The 18162-nt window shown below is 33.4% G+C and overlaps 1 protein-coding gene and 1 long non-coding RNA gene across 3 annotated transcripts in view; one reads left to right on the top strand and one right to left on the bottom strand.

Annotated features, from left to right (window-relative positions):
• LOC126693644 (uncharacterized) overlaps positions 1–2610 on the bottom strand; it is a 76646-nt gene extending 74036 nt beyond the window's left edge. Inside the window, exon 1 of the long non-coding RNA XR_007645442.1 lies at positions 2486–2610. This is a non-coding gene — a long non-coding RNA (uncharacterized LOC126693644). The remainder of the gene's footprint in view (positions 1–2485) is intronic.
• Positions 2611–6231: 3621 nt separating this feature from the next.
• Positions 6232–16680, top strand: LOC126693636 (DNA repair protein recA homolog 2, mitochondrial-like). 2 transcript variants are annotated; one of them, XR_007645440.1, is made up of 9 exons: positions 6232–6465; positions 7788–7848; positions 8015–8232; positions 10819–10906; positions 13240–13412; positions 13959–14105; positions 14221–14355; positions 15948–16362; positions 16433–16680. XR_007645440.1 is itself a non-coding variant. In XM_050389695.1 (8 exons), the coding sequence occupies exons 1-8, from the start codon at positions 6370–6372 to the stop codon at positions 16260–16262; spliced, it is 1233 nt and encodes a 410-aa protein (XP_050245652.1). In that variant the 5' UTR covers positions 6232–6369; the 3' UTR covers positions 16263–16680. The 2 variants fall into 2 exon arrangements, 1 of the variants encoding a protein (XP_050245652.1); XM_050389695.1 differs by having other exon boundaries at positions 15948–16680.
• The last annotated feature ends 1482 nt before the right edge of the window (positions 16681–18162 follow it).

Here is an 18162-nt window from a genome sequence, read left to right as displayed (position 1 = left end):
GCTTTGGATACTTCCTATAGGTTTTTAATTTTTGGTACTTTCTGTAGATTATTAATATAATGTTCAAGTTTCTTATCTATAATATGGTCCTCTTTCTAGGTTATTACTATCATGCTCAAGGTTTAGAAATTCCTTTGGAGCTGTGTAATGTGGGATGTGGGGAAAAAATTAACATTATTTATGTCTTTCAAGGCTTGGGTTTTCATTGTTGACACTTGATACGCTTATGAGTACTCAACTGATATGTGTTTCTTGATGAAAATTTGGAATTACAGCCTATCAGTATATATAAAGAGTTTTATATTTTACTAATGATCCTTTGTTTATTGGTTTGATCTCAATTTTAGGTTAGTCTGGAGTCATTACAGCTTTGGTAAAAGGTTTACTCTGCACTTTACAGGGTAGAATCTATGAACTTTATAGGCGAGAGGCATCTGGAAAAACAACACTTAGCCGTTCACGTCATCAAGGAAGTTCAAATCAAAAGTTCTGAGGTACGTCCTAATTTTATCCTCTTAAACTTTTTGATCAGAAGTGTTTAAGGTATAATTGGAATTAGTTTGGTTTACTCAGGTAAACAAGGAACTTCTTTCTAACCTGTTATTGTGAAATCTGATAGTCAATTTACATAGATCCCAAAGCCCTTGATTGTTCTAATATATAGATTTCACAATAATCAAAGCTAATTATAGATCCTTCTGCAAAACTTTCATGCCTATTTTAGCTATTATCATTTTGTCAAAGGCTGTTGAACCTTAAGCACATCCCTCTCTCATGTCTCTCTTCCCATGTGAGAGTTCCATGACCAATGGATTTGTCATATTTAGTTTTGCACAATTTATAACTTTTATCTGTATTCTTCATTTATGGTGGCACTTTTAAAAGAAAAAAGAAAAAGATGACGCTCCTGTTTTTTATTTGAAGAAAGTTTGAGATCTGCTATAATAATATTGTAAGTCATTACATCTTATATGCTATGAGGTGTAAAGACTCGACCAACAGTTCCCATGAAAAGAAGCAAGTATCAGAAGATATTGAAAACATTTACTTGAACAATAAGTTGTTAAATTTACATTTTACTGTGCTTAAATTGGTGGTTTGAGCAATAGCTTTTCATAGAGATATCCCATTGGTTTTGGAAATTGTCAATTGTTTAGCCTTTTAAGATTATCTTATCAGCTATGTTCAGTGTAGCTTTTGTTAAGGCTAATATTTTGGTTAGACCACTCTTTTGGTGAACTTTTTATTCTAAATTTCTTACTTTTCTAGTTGTTCATAAGATATTTTTATAATGAAATTGTTGTTAGTCCATTGTTTGATATCCTGATAGTCTCTTAGATGAAGCCCTTTTTGCAATTAATCTTGACACACTAGATATGACTGTCTCCGATCTTATGCTCAAGAATGCAGGATCAAGCTATATCACATTGTTTGATGTTGCTTTGTCATGGAAAGGGGCTCCTACTATCTTTTAGTTCTTGCTGTAAGGTTTTTCCAGATACTCACTTTTTCTATATAAATGTTTTCTATTCATTTTATAACTATTAAGCTAAAATTATAAATACTTTGTACATAGCAACATGTAATAGTGAATATTAAAACTGCTTGCATCACCATAGCAGTGATTGCAATTTAGAATTAGGCATCTAGTGAATATAGATAGTAGCATAGATATTTGCTGGTGTTGTTTGTCAATGATGGAGAATCTTGCTACCAATTTAGTCCATAGATGGTAATGACAGTAAATTTGAAAAAATGAGTACTAATGAACCTTGTGTGTATACTATAAGCACAAATTTGTAAGATCACACTTAGTGATTGGCATGTTAGGATTTTCCATTTCCTTTTTCTTTATTCTTTTTCCCCTTTCTTGGGTGTACATTAGCCTTGGAGTAATGTTTTTGGTTCTGAGTCCAGAATATTTGCACTTTAAATGGTTCTGGTATTAGTTGTTCAAGTTTCATTAACCCATTCACTAGAATTGCAACTGTAGAGTTGTCATTGTCATCATCATTTTCTGCCATTTAAAGAAAATTTACCCAACAACTATAGGTGGCCAAATCTCCATATGCTAACCTATATTGATCGGATTTGCAGTTTGTTTCATCATTGGAGCCTATATTATTACAACTTACTCAATGTAGACTAGAAAGAGTGTTAAGTTATTTGCATTCTGTTATTTTCTTTCTCAATATTCTTATGCTTTAATACCATCTTGCATGTTTGGAATTTTCAGGTAGTTGCCCTTCTCCTCGAATGTGAACTTAGATCATATGATAGGTGGCACCTTCCAAGATGTAAATCATGAATAATAACACAAGAACTTACAAGAACTCATTCATCATTCTACCAATCTCATTCATAAATTTTCTTCACCAGGTTGAAGACAATATATCTAGTCATTTTTAACCTCCTTGTTTATATGTTATAAGCTGTATTTTATCAGTTGTAGCATAGAAGAAATCCATTTACCTGCCTATATTACCTTTTATTTCCAGGTCCAATCACGTCCAAAATCATGGCAACGTTTTGGACATATGGATGAGGTCACTTGTGGTGAGAATGCCTTAAAATTCTATGCAGTTGTATGACTGAGGATGATAAGAACATGACTACTCCAGATTGAGGATAAGGTCAACCTTCTGTCACTTTTGATAATAAGGAGCATTAATAAGCTTACAAGGTTCTTAGAGAAATATTATTTTTTAAAAGTCATGCTACCAGTCACTTTAGGAGTAAACATTTAACTTTTTGAATAATTGTTCGCCTCACTTCTACCTCACCTTTTCATGGAGATAGTTCTATGTGCATTGTTTTCTATTAGTTGTACTCTCATTGCGTGTATAAGAAAATTTGAGAAAACTTCACAGCTGAGTATCTACAACTTAAAATAATGAACCAAATTTTTGGTTGCTACCCTCTTTCCTATTGATCTTTCTTGAGAAAGTTACAGTTTCAATCATAAAGGGCCATATTTCTATTAGATTAGTGGTATCCTTGAAATATATTGTCTCATTTATATCTATACAGACTTTATATTTTGTCATATAATGAGAAAGGGCATCCACTTTTCTTGGTGGATTTGTGCATATGGGGTTTCAGGTGCATGGTCACTTTGAGATTGATGGTATCAATGTCTCAATTTTCTTTGGTCTTCTTAACAACATGAAAATAGATCATAAACTGAGTGGCAAGATTAAGACAAAAGGTAGCTAAGAAAAAAAAAAAAGATTCATGTAGCAATTGGAGCATAAATATAAATGAGACATTCCACAGCTAGCAGCTCACACAAACTGACAGTGCCAATATAGCCAAGTATTTGGGTAAGATGATTGAGCACTTTAAGTCTCCCTAGATGCTTTTCCTTGAAAATTATATTAAAATACTGAGAAGGCTATTGCTTTTGTTGAAAATAATTTGATCTTTGCATAAATTTTGGTTGTGGAAGCTCTTGAATAAATTATAGATGGATAAATAAATTTTTTCATGGACAAGAAAAGTGATTGAAATCTTTTGTGTCTAATATTAATTATGGATTTTCATACTTTCATAAATTTTGTTCCATTTTATTTAGGTAACTGCTCTTGGGGTATGCATGCAAGTTGGTTGAAAAATAATCTTACACATTCAATAAAAAGGTTGAATGGAGGGATACAATTAGGCGGAGGCTTTGGCTGCAACTCTGAGGTCTTGGATTTGGCTTGTTAACATGGAGTCATCATCAAATAAGAAAGAAACTACCTCTTATATCCAATGACAAACATGAAGTCAAATTGTATGTGTTTGAAAATGATAGAATCCTTGATAAGTTAGTCATGATCTTCAGAAGGAAGTTGTTTGATAGAGAGAGAATCATATTAGATTATTGAATGGTTGAGTTATAATCAAATATGTTAGATGTAAAATTACCTAGCTACTTTACAACACCTAAAGTGAGCTGAAGGATCTTTGAACTTGAGATTTCAAAAGTGTCTTTCTCTTCATGCATTGCTCCTAATATGAATTAACCAATTGACAACTGTAACATTTAAAGTTGTTTCAATTGAAAAAGCCTTTTTCATTATTTTAGAAGACAAACATCACAGCTCTTATGTGGTTGGGTTTCATTGGTTTGTCTTGGGTTAGGTCAATGGGTTGGAAAAATTTTGTCTAGTCAAATTAAAAAAATTAGATTTTCATTTAACTATTTAGGCTTATAATTCAATACAAAATTGCATTTTATATAATTGTACAAAATATTCAAAGTCTCAAAATACCAAAATAAATTAAACTAACAAATTTAAACTAGATATCAAAATCCAAAATAAATTAAATGAAAAAACTTAAAATTATGAATTGGGTCACTTACGGTGAAAATTTTGCTAATCGAAAGTTGTCTCATCAAGCTTAAAATAATAATAATAATAATAATTAATTCTCATTTTAGTTTGTGAATCCATGAAAATCCAAAATAAGGTTTGGGTTAGGTTGAATTGGGTGAGCTTCATCATATTTGATGAGTTGAATGCAAACCTCTAATTACCATAATCACAAAAAATGTACACTTGTGCCGGTTATTATAAATTTATTTATAACTAACACCACAAATAGTAAAATACTCCAGGCAAGTGAGTTAACTTCACCAAGAATTTAAGGTATAACAAACAAATCGAACCCATAATGCCGTTCATCTTGGGCTTTGGGCTAGGAACTTGGATTGATGAACACAACCAAGGACTAAAGAAGAGCACAAAAAAGTATGAACACAAACTTTGCAACAACTTGTGCATGTTTTAAGTAGTGATTGAATTACTTTTCACCAAGTATTAGTGCTAGTCTTATGTGTAAGAGATGTAATTGAATCACAAATTGACAAATGTGCAAGTTATGGCAAAGTGTATGGTCATAAAGAAAACCCAATAGGTGTAGGATCACAATGATGGCAACAACTTAAAATTCCACAAAACAAAAATAATTGCAATGATGGCAACAACTTAGTATTTTGCAATTTATTACAATTTTGGCAATAAATAACAATTTTGTGTAAAATAGGCTCTTGATTCTCGATCGATCAACAAGTGTGTTAAGAGGTGTTAAGCTGTGTCAAAAATGCAACAACTTCTCTTTCCTTAAGCTAAACTTAGGTCTTCGGGTTGAACTGAAAAATGCACATTACAATTGATCAAGACTTACAATTTGTCAATTTACAAACACTTAACCTATAGAACCAAACAATCTCATCTTTTTTTGACAATTTGTAAACCATAGTATATTAGATGCAGTGACAACATAATCCTGCAATTGATATCACTCGAGAACAAGTGAACACCAAGTACCAACCACTATAACCAGGCAAGAACTATTATCAACACTGATACTATTTTGCTATACTCTTATCAAATAAAAATAATTTTTCAATCTACCCTTTACTTACAAGTAATAATGACAAAAACATTGCACCAAAGGATATCATTAGACTTAGTCTAGCATGTTCCATTGTCTAGATTTCATGTGATACATCAAGTTAGGTCGCAACAATGTGATTGTTGTAAATACCAAAATAGCTGAAATGTTGGGATAGTTAGCCTTTATTTATTTATTTATTTATTTTTTATTATTTTAGGATAGTTTGATAGATACAACAAAGGGGAATTTGAACTTTATATGTTTTCATTTGAAATACAATGAGGTGTTAGACTGCCAATTGATGTACATGACTCTTGGTAGAATGGCTAAGTTATTATAGATAAACATTTACAACCTTTTAAAATTATATATAGATCCACTTTAAAAAGAAAAAAGAAAAAAAGAAAAACTATTTAGACCAGTTGTTCAATATACAATTGCAATGTTCATAATTAAGCATAATATTCCAATGAAGTCTTTGATCCTAAATAATAAAACTAACAAATTAAAAAATATAATTTTTAAATGATTGATAGTGTGGATTAGGTTGGTTTACTTGAGTTGATAATTTCGCCAAGTCAAACTCAACCCGACCTAAGCTTAGAATAAAAATATTAATAAAATCCAACCTAATCTAACCCAACTCAACCCAAGACGCAGATTTGTTAGGTTAGATTAGTGGGTTGAAATATACTTGTGCATTTGTGCTGATTATAAATTTATAATTAAGACAAAAAAAAAAAAAAAAAAAAGGCATAAGAAATAGATCAAACCATATTGCCCGTTCATATTGGGCTTGGGCCAATGAACACTAGCAAGGACCAAAGAAGAGCATGAAGAAAACCCATGAACATCACAACAATGACGCCGGCGAACAGAAATACAAAACACAAACAGTGAAATCATCAGAAAACTGAAATGGGTTTCTCACTTTCTCTACCTTAAACCCCGAAGCCGAAATCTTCACAGGAATTCCTTACAAAAATGGGTATCTTTACACCTTCACTAATGAACCATCTTTGTCTCAATGCCTTCAGCAGAAGACCTCGCCTTTCCACTCTACTCTGCTCTCTCCACCAGGTATCCTCTCTCTCTCTCTCTCTCTCCGATTTTATTTCACGGTTTTTTGTGGTAAACTTTCTGGGACATTGTGATTTTCTTGGTTTCTGTAGCTGCAGAAGTTTTGGGTGTTGTTTTATTTCAAATTTCTATGCCTTTGTGTTATATCTTAATTTTTCTGAACTGGGTTCCTAGATTTTACAAAGTTTCCTGCTTTTTTGTTTCTGGGTATTTTGCACTGACTCCAATGCATGCTTGTATGAATATGAAATTGAAAATATTTAAATAATATATAGAGCTTTTGCTTTTTCTTTGCTTAATGTATATGTGAAAGAAGAAACAAAGGCCCATGTATAAATTGCAAAGAGGAAGAGAAGAGAAACTATAAATTGCAAAGGGAAGCCAGAGTTTTGCTGTTGTTGATTGAAACTAAAGAGGGAATAAGGGATTTCATTGCTGGAATGCTGGAGCTTGTGATGGTATAATGGAAAGAAGAAAGATAGGAAGAATTTGTGAAATTGATATGTGGAAGGAGGCTAGGTCTTGGAATTGCATAAACATGAGGAGTTGAGTAGGTCAGAGAGAAAATAAATAATGATCTCAACAATGTGTCTCAGATTTTTGTTTGAAAAAGACGTTGTTGATGAGGGTGGCACAGACCTACTTGACAGCCAGCAATTTGATCCTAATAAAAGGAGAGAGCTGCATCACGGAGGAGGAATCCTTGTTTTGTGGCTTTCACTGGTCATAAATTATTGTTTGAGGTAGAGGTGTTTGGTTCTTTAATTTGTTTTCAAAGCCTCTTTCACTTTAGGTCTTGAATCATTTGGTGAAGTTTGGGAAGGAGAAAGACTTTAGGGCTAGAGGTGCATGGCATGTATGTTAGTTTGATAGGATGTACACTGCTCAAGAATCTCTCCCTCTCTTTTATTTATTTATTTTTAACTTTTTATGCACTGAAGGAACATCCTTAATAGTTGTCAGATAGCATTTCTATGCCTTTTAGGCTGCTCGTTGATCTTTATTATGACTAAGATGATTGCTGAAGAGCTCTTTTTCTGTCTTTAACTTCCTTCTAGATTTTCAGGATCTATAGTGTTGTTGTTGTAGTTATGGTATATACCACTATAGGCAACACCTGTACTACCGTCAATGTATGTGTGCCTTCTCATGGTCTTTCTTGTTCTCAAGTCAATTGATTAATTCTTTATTTCTTCATTTCCACATATTAATTGTTTGATTCCTTCTGTTCTCAATTTTATATATTTTATTTAAATTCTAGATGAGTATTGCAGTATTGCCTTCCCTTGTTGTCCTATAACCAATTTTCTTTTTCCTTCCAGAGTGGAAGAAGAGACGAGGTAACCTCTATTGCCAAGAACATTTGCCATCTTTCCACTGTAGGTAGAGAGCAGCTCATGATGCAATTTTATGTATATTTTGGTCATTTTTCAGACAAAACTTTCCTACTACTAATGCCATTTTTAAAATTATTTTCTTCTTGAAATTCGTAAATGTATATGATTGGTCTGCTCTAATTTGTAAATTCTAATGATATTCATTTTTTCAGCTGAAGTTTTAGAATTTGAATGTGATGAACTCCTTGATGATATCAAAGCAACAAAGAAAGACACTGCATTACGTCTAGCTCTCTCAAGACTTGCTAGTGATTTTGGTAGAGAATCTATGTTGTCATTACAACGGTTTTTTAGCTCACGACGTGCACCTGTGATATCTACTGGCTCATTGAAGCTTGATATAGCTCTTGGGGTTGGAGGATTACCGAAGGTGATTATTTGAAAATGAAAAGCAAAATTTTTCTCGTCACATATTCTGTGTGAGCATATGCATAAGTGTACACCCCACATATATGCTAGAGACAGGCAGTTTCCTGGTGCATTATACCAAAAGAGATGTGTGGGACATATGTGTATGACCCTGTACGGTCAGCTATCCTAATATTGTTTTTTGATACAGTTAGCTAGGTTAGTTGACCATAGCAATTATTCCTTTGTAGTTTCTGCTACCTAGATCTTCACTATGTTAATTTTCAATATGAATTAAAAAATATTGGCGCAGAGCATACATGTTATAATTATAATATTAGTAGGACTAGGGATGTTTCGGTCTCTGAGGTTTTGTGCTATGCTTATGGGAGAATTTTTTGGGACCTTCAATTTCGCCGCTTAGTGAATGATCAAGAGTCTCAATCTTTGGATTCTTGTTTGGGTTTGATCTATTCCACTAAGGTGCGAGGTGTTGGTTCTGACAAATTTAGTTGGAAGCCAGCCAGCAGTAGGGGTTTCTTGGTGAGCGGGTATTATCACTCTTTCCCCCTCTATTGTCACATCGTTCCCGTGGAAACTTTTGTGGCATTTGAAGATTCCCCCCCGGGTAGCTTTTTTTTCTTGGACTGCTGCTTTAGGCAAGATTCTAACTATTGATAACCTTCGGAAGAGGCATCTTGTTATTCTTGAGTGGTGTTATATGTGCAAAAGGTCTGGGGAATCCGTTGATCATCTCCTCCTTCACTGTCCTTTTGCTTTTGAGATGTGGAGTATGGTTTTTTGCTTGGGTGGTATTTGTTGGGTGATGCCGCAAAGGGTAGTGGATTTGTTAGACTGTTGGTCTTGCAACTTCAGGCGTCATCGTAATATAGTTATTTGGAGGATGGTGCCTCACTATTTGATGTGGTGTATCTGGAGGGAGCGGAATGCTAGAAGCTTTGAGGGTTGTGAACGGTCCATTCTTGAGTTTAAGTCTTTTTTCTTTCTTACTCTTCTCGAATGGTGCTTAGTTTTACCTTCTTTTTCTTGTTTATCTCTTCCTGCTTTGTTTGATCTTTGTAATTTGGTTTCTTGATGTTTTTGCCTTCTTAGTACATTTCCTATGTACGGGGCTGTGTTCTTCTTTAATATATACCTTCCTTTACTTATCAAAAAAAAAAAAAAATTACCTTTTATTACATATCTGGCTATACATACTCTAATGTTGTTGGGTATTAGGCTCATCGAATTAAGAATGGTGGTTTTGTTTAATTTTTCTGCGAAATGGAATTTTAAACCCCTAAGTATTAATTCCATAGTTGTTATGAACCAAAAAGATGGATTTTAGGGATGTGAACGCTCTATGTTAGAGATTAAGTCTTTTTTTTTTTACACTCTCCTTGATTGGAGTGTGGTCTTTTGTCATTTTTCTTTTTCTTCCTTTCCTGTTTACTTGATCGTTGTAATCTTGGTTCTTGATTTGTGCCCCCATAGTACATTCCCAATGTACTCGGGTTGGCTGTTTTTCTTTGTTTAATAAAATTTTTGTTAATTATCAAAAAAAAAAAAAAGAAAAAGAAAAAGATGGATTTTAGTTATTTGTGCAAAGTGAACACCAGAGAGAGATTTTATAGTCTTTGGTGTGAAGCTATTTTTTTTTAGTGGGATCTCACTTCATGGTTAGACCTGGATTGTGCTTGGACATTGGTAAGGCTAAATCCACTAAACAATCAACACCCACCCCCCCCCCCCCCTTCCACACGCACACACCAAAAAAAAAGTGTGTTTTCCGTTGTTGATGCCCAAACTTGGGATTTCATCTTATGCTTAAACATATCATCTAGGACACAAGTTGGAAACTATGATGGAATACATCATACTCCCTTTAATTTTACTTATCTAAAAAAGAAACAGTATTCTCTGTCAGTCATTAACATTATGTTCAAGAAATGAACTCTTTTGGCTTCTAGATTTTGGTACTTGTCAATGTTGTGTTCAAGGTTTTGGGTACATACTATAGTTCTGTTATGCATCTCCATATAGGTTCTTAACATTGTGCTCAAATTTTAGGAATTCATTAGTTGCTTTTTGAGGTGGGATGTGGAGTAAAAAATAGTGTTGCATGCATGTTTGACCATTTTATTTTGAGTCTCTTTACTATTAATTCATTATAGCCAAGAGCCTTGTAGCTTAATTGGTTGGCACCTCCTGGTGTCTCCAAGAAATTCAGGGTTCAAATCCCTCCTCCCCTGTTGTAATTATTAAAGTATAAAAAAAAAAAATATTAATTCATTATATAAAGAGGGGTTACTTATCAAAAATAAAATAAAATTATATATATATATATATATATATATATAAAGAGGGGTCTTTGCATGCCATGATTATGATTCTCAACTGATGAATGTTGTTTCATGAAAATTTGGAACTGCAGTTTGTGAACATATAAAAACTAAAAGAGCTTAAAAACGTACTACTTACGTTATGAATCAGTTACTTCTTGATGAATGTATGTTAATGATTTTGATCTCAAAGTTTATGTTTAGCTACAAAGAAATGGAGTAGTGTCATTACTGATGTGGTTAGAGATTTACTCTACACTTTGCAGGGAAGAATTGTTGAAATTTATGGGCGAGAGGCATTTGGAAAAACAACACTTGCCCTTCATATCATCAAGGAAGCTCAAAAGCTTGGAGGTGCGTACGTATTTTTTCATCTTCCACTTTGTGATTGATGTTTTAGGTATGACTTGAATTAGTTTGGTTTGCCAAGGAAAACAAGAGACTTATTTTTAACCCATCATTGTGAATGAAATCCAATCAGTTAGTGTACATAGATCCCCTAACCCTTGAATTTTCTTATTTATAGTAATTACATTAGTCAAAGCTAATTATAGATCCTTCTGCAAACTTTCATGCATATTTAAGTAATTATCGTTCTATCAAGGGATGTTGGACCTTAATGAGTAGATTATTATTTCATCACTTATGTTTAGCATAATTACTTGGGATCTGAATGATTGGGAGCTGGATTTAGCGGTGAATTTACTTCATATTTTGGAATCCAATATCCCTTCAACTGAAAATGGGGATTGCATGAAATGGAAGTTGAAGAAGAATGGGGATTTTGATATCTGTTTACTTTATATTGAGTTGCGAGGTCCCCTCTCCATTGTCTTTCCCTGGAAAGGTATTTGGAAAGTTAAGGCCCCTCATTGAGTTCCTTTTTTTGTTTGGGCTGCAGCTTGGGATAAGATAGTCACGGGTGACAATTTGAAAATTAGGGGTTTCGCTTTTGTTGACTGGTGTGTTATGTGCAATTGTTGTGAGGAGATTGTAGATCATTTATAGCTTCATTGTGAGAAGGCTCATAGGTTGTGGTGTTTTGTTTTTTCGATCCTTTGGGAATCTATGGGTTTTACCAAAAACGGTACTTGATCTTCTTTTGGTTGGTGGAATTGGTTGGGAAAGCACTCGTCAGACATTTGGAATTTAGTTCTGTTGTGGTTGATGTGGTGTACATGGAGGGAGCATAATAGGTGGATGTTTGAGGATGTGGATAGTTCGGATGACCAGCTGCTTGCTTCTTTCAGTGGTTCTCTGTTTGATTGGTCACAACTCACAGGCTTGGAAACTAACATCTAGTGAAATCCTCCCATTGTTTATTAGTTCTCTTTCTCTTTTGTATTTAAGTTTTCTTTTTTGCTCATTTTACTTTCTTTCTTTGTAATTTTTGACTATTTTGTGCTCCTTTGCATAGAGTGGCTTTATTTATTCAGATCTTTATTATTTATTAAAAAAATAATTCGGTCGAGGCTAATGTTTCAAAATGACCACCCTTTTGGTGAACTTTTTTTTTGGAAATTTCCCACTTTTCTGGCTACTGATCAGAAATATATTTATAATTCAATTGCTGTTAATCTGTATTTTAGATGACTAATATCTTATCATAGCTGATAATCTCTTTAATGAAGCCCATCTTGCAATTAATCCTCATATGCGAGATACAACTGCATCCAAAATTTCTGCTCAAGAATGCAAGACTAAGCCATTTCACGTTGCTTGATGCTTTTTGGTAATGAATAGGAGTCCCTACTGCCTTGTTCTTTCTGTATGGTTTCTCTGGATAGTCACTATTTTCTTTATGAACGGTCCTATTACAGCTATTAATTGACTGTTATCAATGCTTTGTACATAGCAACATGTAATTGTGAATATTAAAACTGCTAGCATCACCAGAACAGTGCTAACATGAACAACCTTATGGTGATCTACTGGTGCTGTCTTGTCAGTGATGATGGTCATGACAGTGAGCTTGACAAAATGATTACTAGTGAATACTGTGTTTATAGGCTCAAATTTGTAAGATCACACCAAGTTCTCAGCATGTTAGGATTGCCTTTTTCTACTTTTGGGTGTACATTAGATTTAATATGGCAGTTGTTGCCCCAAAGTGCTTTTGGTTGTAAGTCAAGAATATCTGAGCTTTAAATGTGTGCTTCTGTCTTGCTATATAAATGCATTGTAGTTCTTCCAGGTAGTTGCTTCATTGTTTTTTTGTTTTTTGATAAGTAGTTGCTTCATTGTTTCCTAAGTTTCCTTTGAATGCGAACAAAAAAATCTAAACAGTTCCCTTTTTCAAGAGATTTTTTTTGGTGTGTGAAAATATAAACCCCTGCAAGGATCTGAGATCACATATTTGGTTGTGTGCTGCTTATTGACATAAGTTTGACATGAGTAAAAAAGTAAGCAGTTCCTTTTTAATCATTGATGATGGCATATTACAAACATGTAAGGAAGGCAGACATCTTAGTGCTTCACTGAGTAATTGGTTGTTTATTTTGGCAGCATGGATTACTATTATTTTTTAAATGGACTAGTTGGTTTACTTGTCCTTTAATAGATTTAGCCTTAATTAATTACATTTGTTATATGACATCTTCCTTCTACCCAATTTATTATTGTTCTTTATCTTGCTTTTTTTAATAGATCAATGCTTTCTTTGCCTCATAGAATTGTCCTTTTGGCAGGGTATTGTGCATATCTTGATGTGGAAAATGCGATGGACCCTTCACTTGTAGAATCGATTGGTATAAACACAGAAAATCTTCTTATCTCCCGTCCAAGTTCTGCTGAAAATTTGCTAAGTGTGGTTAACACTCTGACCAGAAGTGGAGCTGTAGATGTTATTGTGGTTGATAGTGTAAGTGATTAATTCTCATACACGATTCTGGTGTTATCCATAAATCTTCCTCTGGGGGAGTAAAAGGGGGTTGCCTTGCCTTGGTTTTTTTTTTTTTTTGGCTCACACCCACAGGTGGGTGTTGTTCAACTATGGTGCTTTGGCCAGTCTTTACCAGTTTGTTTTCAGTAAAGTCGTTCTCCTCATGGATGATGTATTCTAGTTTGTACAGAAAAATAAAATGTGGGACATTTTGTGAAGCTGTTATTATTATTGTTAATATCATCATAATCTTTATCAATTAAAGAAAATACACCAATAGTTCTAGGTGGCAATATCTCCATCAGTTAACCTAAATTATATGGGTTATGCAGTTTTTTGTTTTATGGTCATTGGAGCCTTATTATTCAACCTACTCTTTATACTTCCCAAAAAAAAAAAACTTTTTCCTTGGGTTATTTTTTTGTTATTGTAGATGACTAGAGATCCGTCAATTGGACTCATTGTTTTATTTTCTTTATCAGTATTATCATGCTCTAATAATGTCCTGCATGTTGGCCTTTTCAGGTAGCTGCCCTTGTCCCCCAATGTGAACTTGATCATATGATTGGTAGCACTTTTCAAGATATGCAATCCCGGATAATGACCCAAGCACTTAGAAAAATCAATTACTCATTATGCCAATCTCAAACCCTTATTGTTTTCCTTAATCAGGTTGAAGGCGATATATTTGGTCATTTTTAACCTCTTTGTTTATATGTTATTATTTTATCAGTTGTAGTGATGATGAAATCCATTTATACCTTCTCGTATTACCTTTTATTTCCAGGTTCGATCAAGTCCAAAATCAGGGCAAGGTTTTGGACTTGTGGATGAGGTCACCTGTGGCGGAAATGCCTTGAAATTCTATGCAGCTGTACGAATGAAGATGATAAGGACAGGATTACTCAAGGCTGAGGAAAAGGTTTATCGTTTGTGACTTTTGATAATAAGAAGCATTAATGAGCAATAGTGTTTTTGATTATTTCTTGCAGATATTATTTTATTATATTTTTCAAAATCTCATGCTACCAACCTCTTTAGGAGTTTGCATTTAGCTTTTTGAATAAATATCCGCATCTCCTCTACCTCATATTTTTGGGAAAATTACACATTACCATCTTAAAACCATACCCTCGATTATACTCTGCACCAAAAACTTTTTGAATGCACGTTTTACACCCTAAATTATAATCTTTGTTCACTTTGCACGTTAACATCAAGTTTGCTATTAATTTGGAGAAATTACATTTTACCTCCTTAAACTATACTCTTGATTACACTTTGCACCCTAAACTTTGAATTTCCATCCAAGTTAACATTAAATTAATGTCGGGGTGCAAAGTGTAACAAGGGTCATTGTTTAGAGTGCAAAACGTGCATTTGAAAAGTTTAGGATGAAAAGTGTAATATGGGGTATAGTTTAGAGTGGTAAAGTGTAATTTCCTCCATATTTTTTTATCATGCTTAGAGGAAAGCGATTAATGCACAAGTAAGAAAGAGTGAGTTAATTTAAGTTGAGGGAACAAAAAATGGTAGATGAGGACAAAAAATAATATTAGTAGTAGTTGTATTAGTAGTAAAAAAAGACATGTCAATTAAGGAAGTTACAATGATTATGACTTTGAATAGCATAGAATGGAGGAAAAGAATACATGTAGCTGATCCTAATTAATTTGTTGTGGATCTATAGCCCACCCCAAAAGATTTGGGACTAAGGCTTTGTTGTTGTAACATTGTTGTTCACCTAAATAAATAAATAAATTGGTGGCTTCCCTCTTCCTATTAATCTTTCTAGAGAAAGTTAGTATTAATAATAACTGGCTTTATTGGGTACTTTGGCATTAAATTGTATTTATGTGTCTGTATAGACTTTCTATTATACCAAATAATGACAAAGGCATCCCCCTCACTCTCTTTTGGAGTTGTGGATCTGTGTTTCAAGTATATGGTGTCGGTTTGTGATTGATGGTGTCATTGTCTCAAATTTTGTTGTCTTCATAGTAACAACATAAAGTCAGATCTTAAGTTGAGTGGAAAGATAAAGGAAAATGTTAAATAAATAAATAAAGATTAATTTATCAATTGAAGGATATATAAAACCGCAACATTCCACTGTCAGCAGCTTGTGCAGATTGACACTTGCAGTAGAGCCAAGTATTCTGGTCAGATGAATAAGCAGTAGATGTTCTACCTAGATCTATTTTCTTGAAAAATGTGTCAAAATACTGAGAAGGCTGTTGTTTTGTGAACAATAATTTTATCTTTGCTTAAAATTTGATGGTGGAAGGTCCTAAATTTGATGGGTGAATAAAGGAATTAAATTAGCCATGGACAAGAAAGGTGGTTGCAGCCTATTGCATCTAGGATTATGTAGGGATTTTCATATTTTTTCTGTTCTTTCTTTTTACTATTGTGAGCATTTTTCTTTTGACTTATTGTGTTTACTTGATCATATTTTACTTGTTTTTGTTTATATTTTTTTATTAGTATTTTTAATAATAACTTACGTTCCAGGTAACTGGCCTTGGGGTTTGCGTCCAAGTGGTGAAAAACAATCTGGCGCCTTCAATGAAAAAGGCTGAATTGGGGATACAATTTGGGAGAGGCTTTTGCTGTGAAGCTGAGGTATTGGAGTTAGCTTGTGAACATGGAGTCATTGTCAAAGAAGGAAGCAACTACCTAATAGATGGGAAACTTTTCAGTGGTAAACATGTAGCTGAGCAGTTTCTAGTCGAAAATGATGGAATTCTCAATAAGATAGTCTTGATATTAAGGAGACTGTTGTTTGAAAAGAGAAAAGAGCATCACGTTAAATCCTTGAATGGATGAGTTTTACTCAGATATGGTAGTTAGATGTCAAAGGACCCAGCCACTTTTCTAACCTGTAGGATCCTAGAACTTGAGATTACAACAGTGTCTTCCTCTTCAGGTACAAGTCTTGCTCTTGATGTGAATTAAGCATTCGACAACAACACTAATTGAATTGATTTAATCTGCAGTTCCCTTCTGTTATTTCAGAAGAAAGACATAATAGCTCATGTGGTTGGGTCCTTTGGTTTATCTTCAGACTTTCATTCTTTGCTTGTTTATCTTGTAAAATCATTTTAAATACTCTGATAATGAATTATAAATCTCTGTTGTAATATTATAGTAGTTGCAAAGAACACCAAAAACATCAATTTTGAGTACTCTTTGATGTATTATCTGTAAAATATTGTTTCAATGCTTGTTGGACCTTAGAGACGAAGACAGAGACTTTTGTTAAACCTTCATTAGAGGCTTGGCCAAACGAAACTCTATCACCATGTGTTTGGATAAAGAATTTTACTATTTTATATAAATTTATAAATGAAAGGATTGTATTTAAAAATGATAGGATTTACAATCCGCTCATTTATTTAATTTTAAAAATTCTGTTGATTTCTCAATAGGGAGAGAGTAAAGAAATTTGGAAAATATTTTTATATTATTTTCCTTTCAGGACACTAAAATTTTCAACAAAATAGGTAAAATTTGATTAGAGGATTAAGAAACAAAAAACCATTGTATACATTTTCTCTATACTCAAACCACAAAACAATAAACAATTTCATTATTATCCATTCTTTTAATTTTTGTTCTGGGCATGAGTATAAAACCCTTATTCCATTAAGGGTGAATACCACTTATTTACCCAGTGTTGATGGCAAATTTTGAGAATATTCTACATGCCCGTTGGAAGCAAAGCTTAGTACTCTTTGGACCCGTTATACATTTTGTAACATATTTTATTTTTTCATGCGTCGCCTAAGCTTATATATTTTATTTGGGGACATTGAAGGAGTGTGGTCTTGAGGTAAATAGTGAGCCTATTTGGGCTTGTTCCAGAGCCTAAACTTGCATTTTGAAAAGTTAGCTTTGAATACTAGTAAAACCTAAAGGTCTATGATCAAGCCTATGCGCTGGTCACAAACAAAACTAAAAACACTAATCTAGATTGCTATATTTGCCACATTATCCCGAATTTCCATAAAGCTCAAAATAAGGCCATTTTTCTAAAAAAACCAATAATTAAAAAGCCTTGGTTCTTATGAGTAGATGGATAGTAAGTGCCTCCCTAATCTGATTTAAATTCCACAACCATAACAAATAAAAAAAAAATTAAAAAATAAAAAGGTGGGGGGAGGGGGGAGGGGGGAGTGGGCTTCCAACTCAACTCTAGAAAAACTCTCCGACTCTTTTAACTTAACTGATAAACCATATTCACCATTTTGACTTGGAGTAAATACAACAACATGAAATAGTAGCACTATTTTTATTGTCTTTAATACTATACCACACACATGATCTCGTGTGATGGCACGAGTAGCGTCCACTCTTCCTTCATCATCTTCCTTATTCTCCCTATTTGTATAACATTAACGGCAATATATATATATATATATATATAATTTTTAATATTTCGATAATATTCCTTTTGTTTTCATTATGACTACAAGGCCTTTTACGATCTTTCTTTATTATGCATCACTAGTTTTTATTTAATACTAGAGTGAATTGTAGGCTTTATTCTCCCTTATTTTGAACTTAGGTTATAGACCTAATTTATTGGCATTATCAAAAATCAACCCAAACACCCAACAATTGGTTCTGGCAGATGGGAATATTCACCTATAAGTTTTATTGCTTAGAAAAGGTTTCTTAGTTAGTTGTTTGGTTGTAATCTCACACAATAAATAAGCAGAGTTAA

The sequence above is a fragment of the Quercus robur genome, chromosome 7 (genome assembly GCF_932294415.1).
Source record: "Quercus robur chromosome 7, dhQueRobu3.1, whole genome shotgun sequence".
Taxonomy (NCBI): Eukaryota; Viridiplantae; Streptophyta; class Magnoliopsida; order Fagales; family Fagaceae; genus Quercus; species Quercus robur.
The sequence above is the reverse complement of the archived record's forward strand: the minus strand, read 5'-3'. Positions and strand labels throughout refer to the sequence as shown.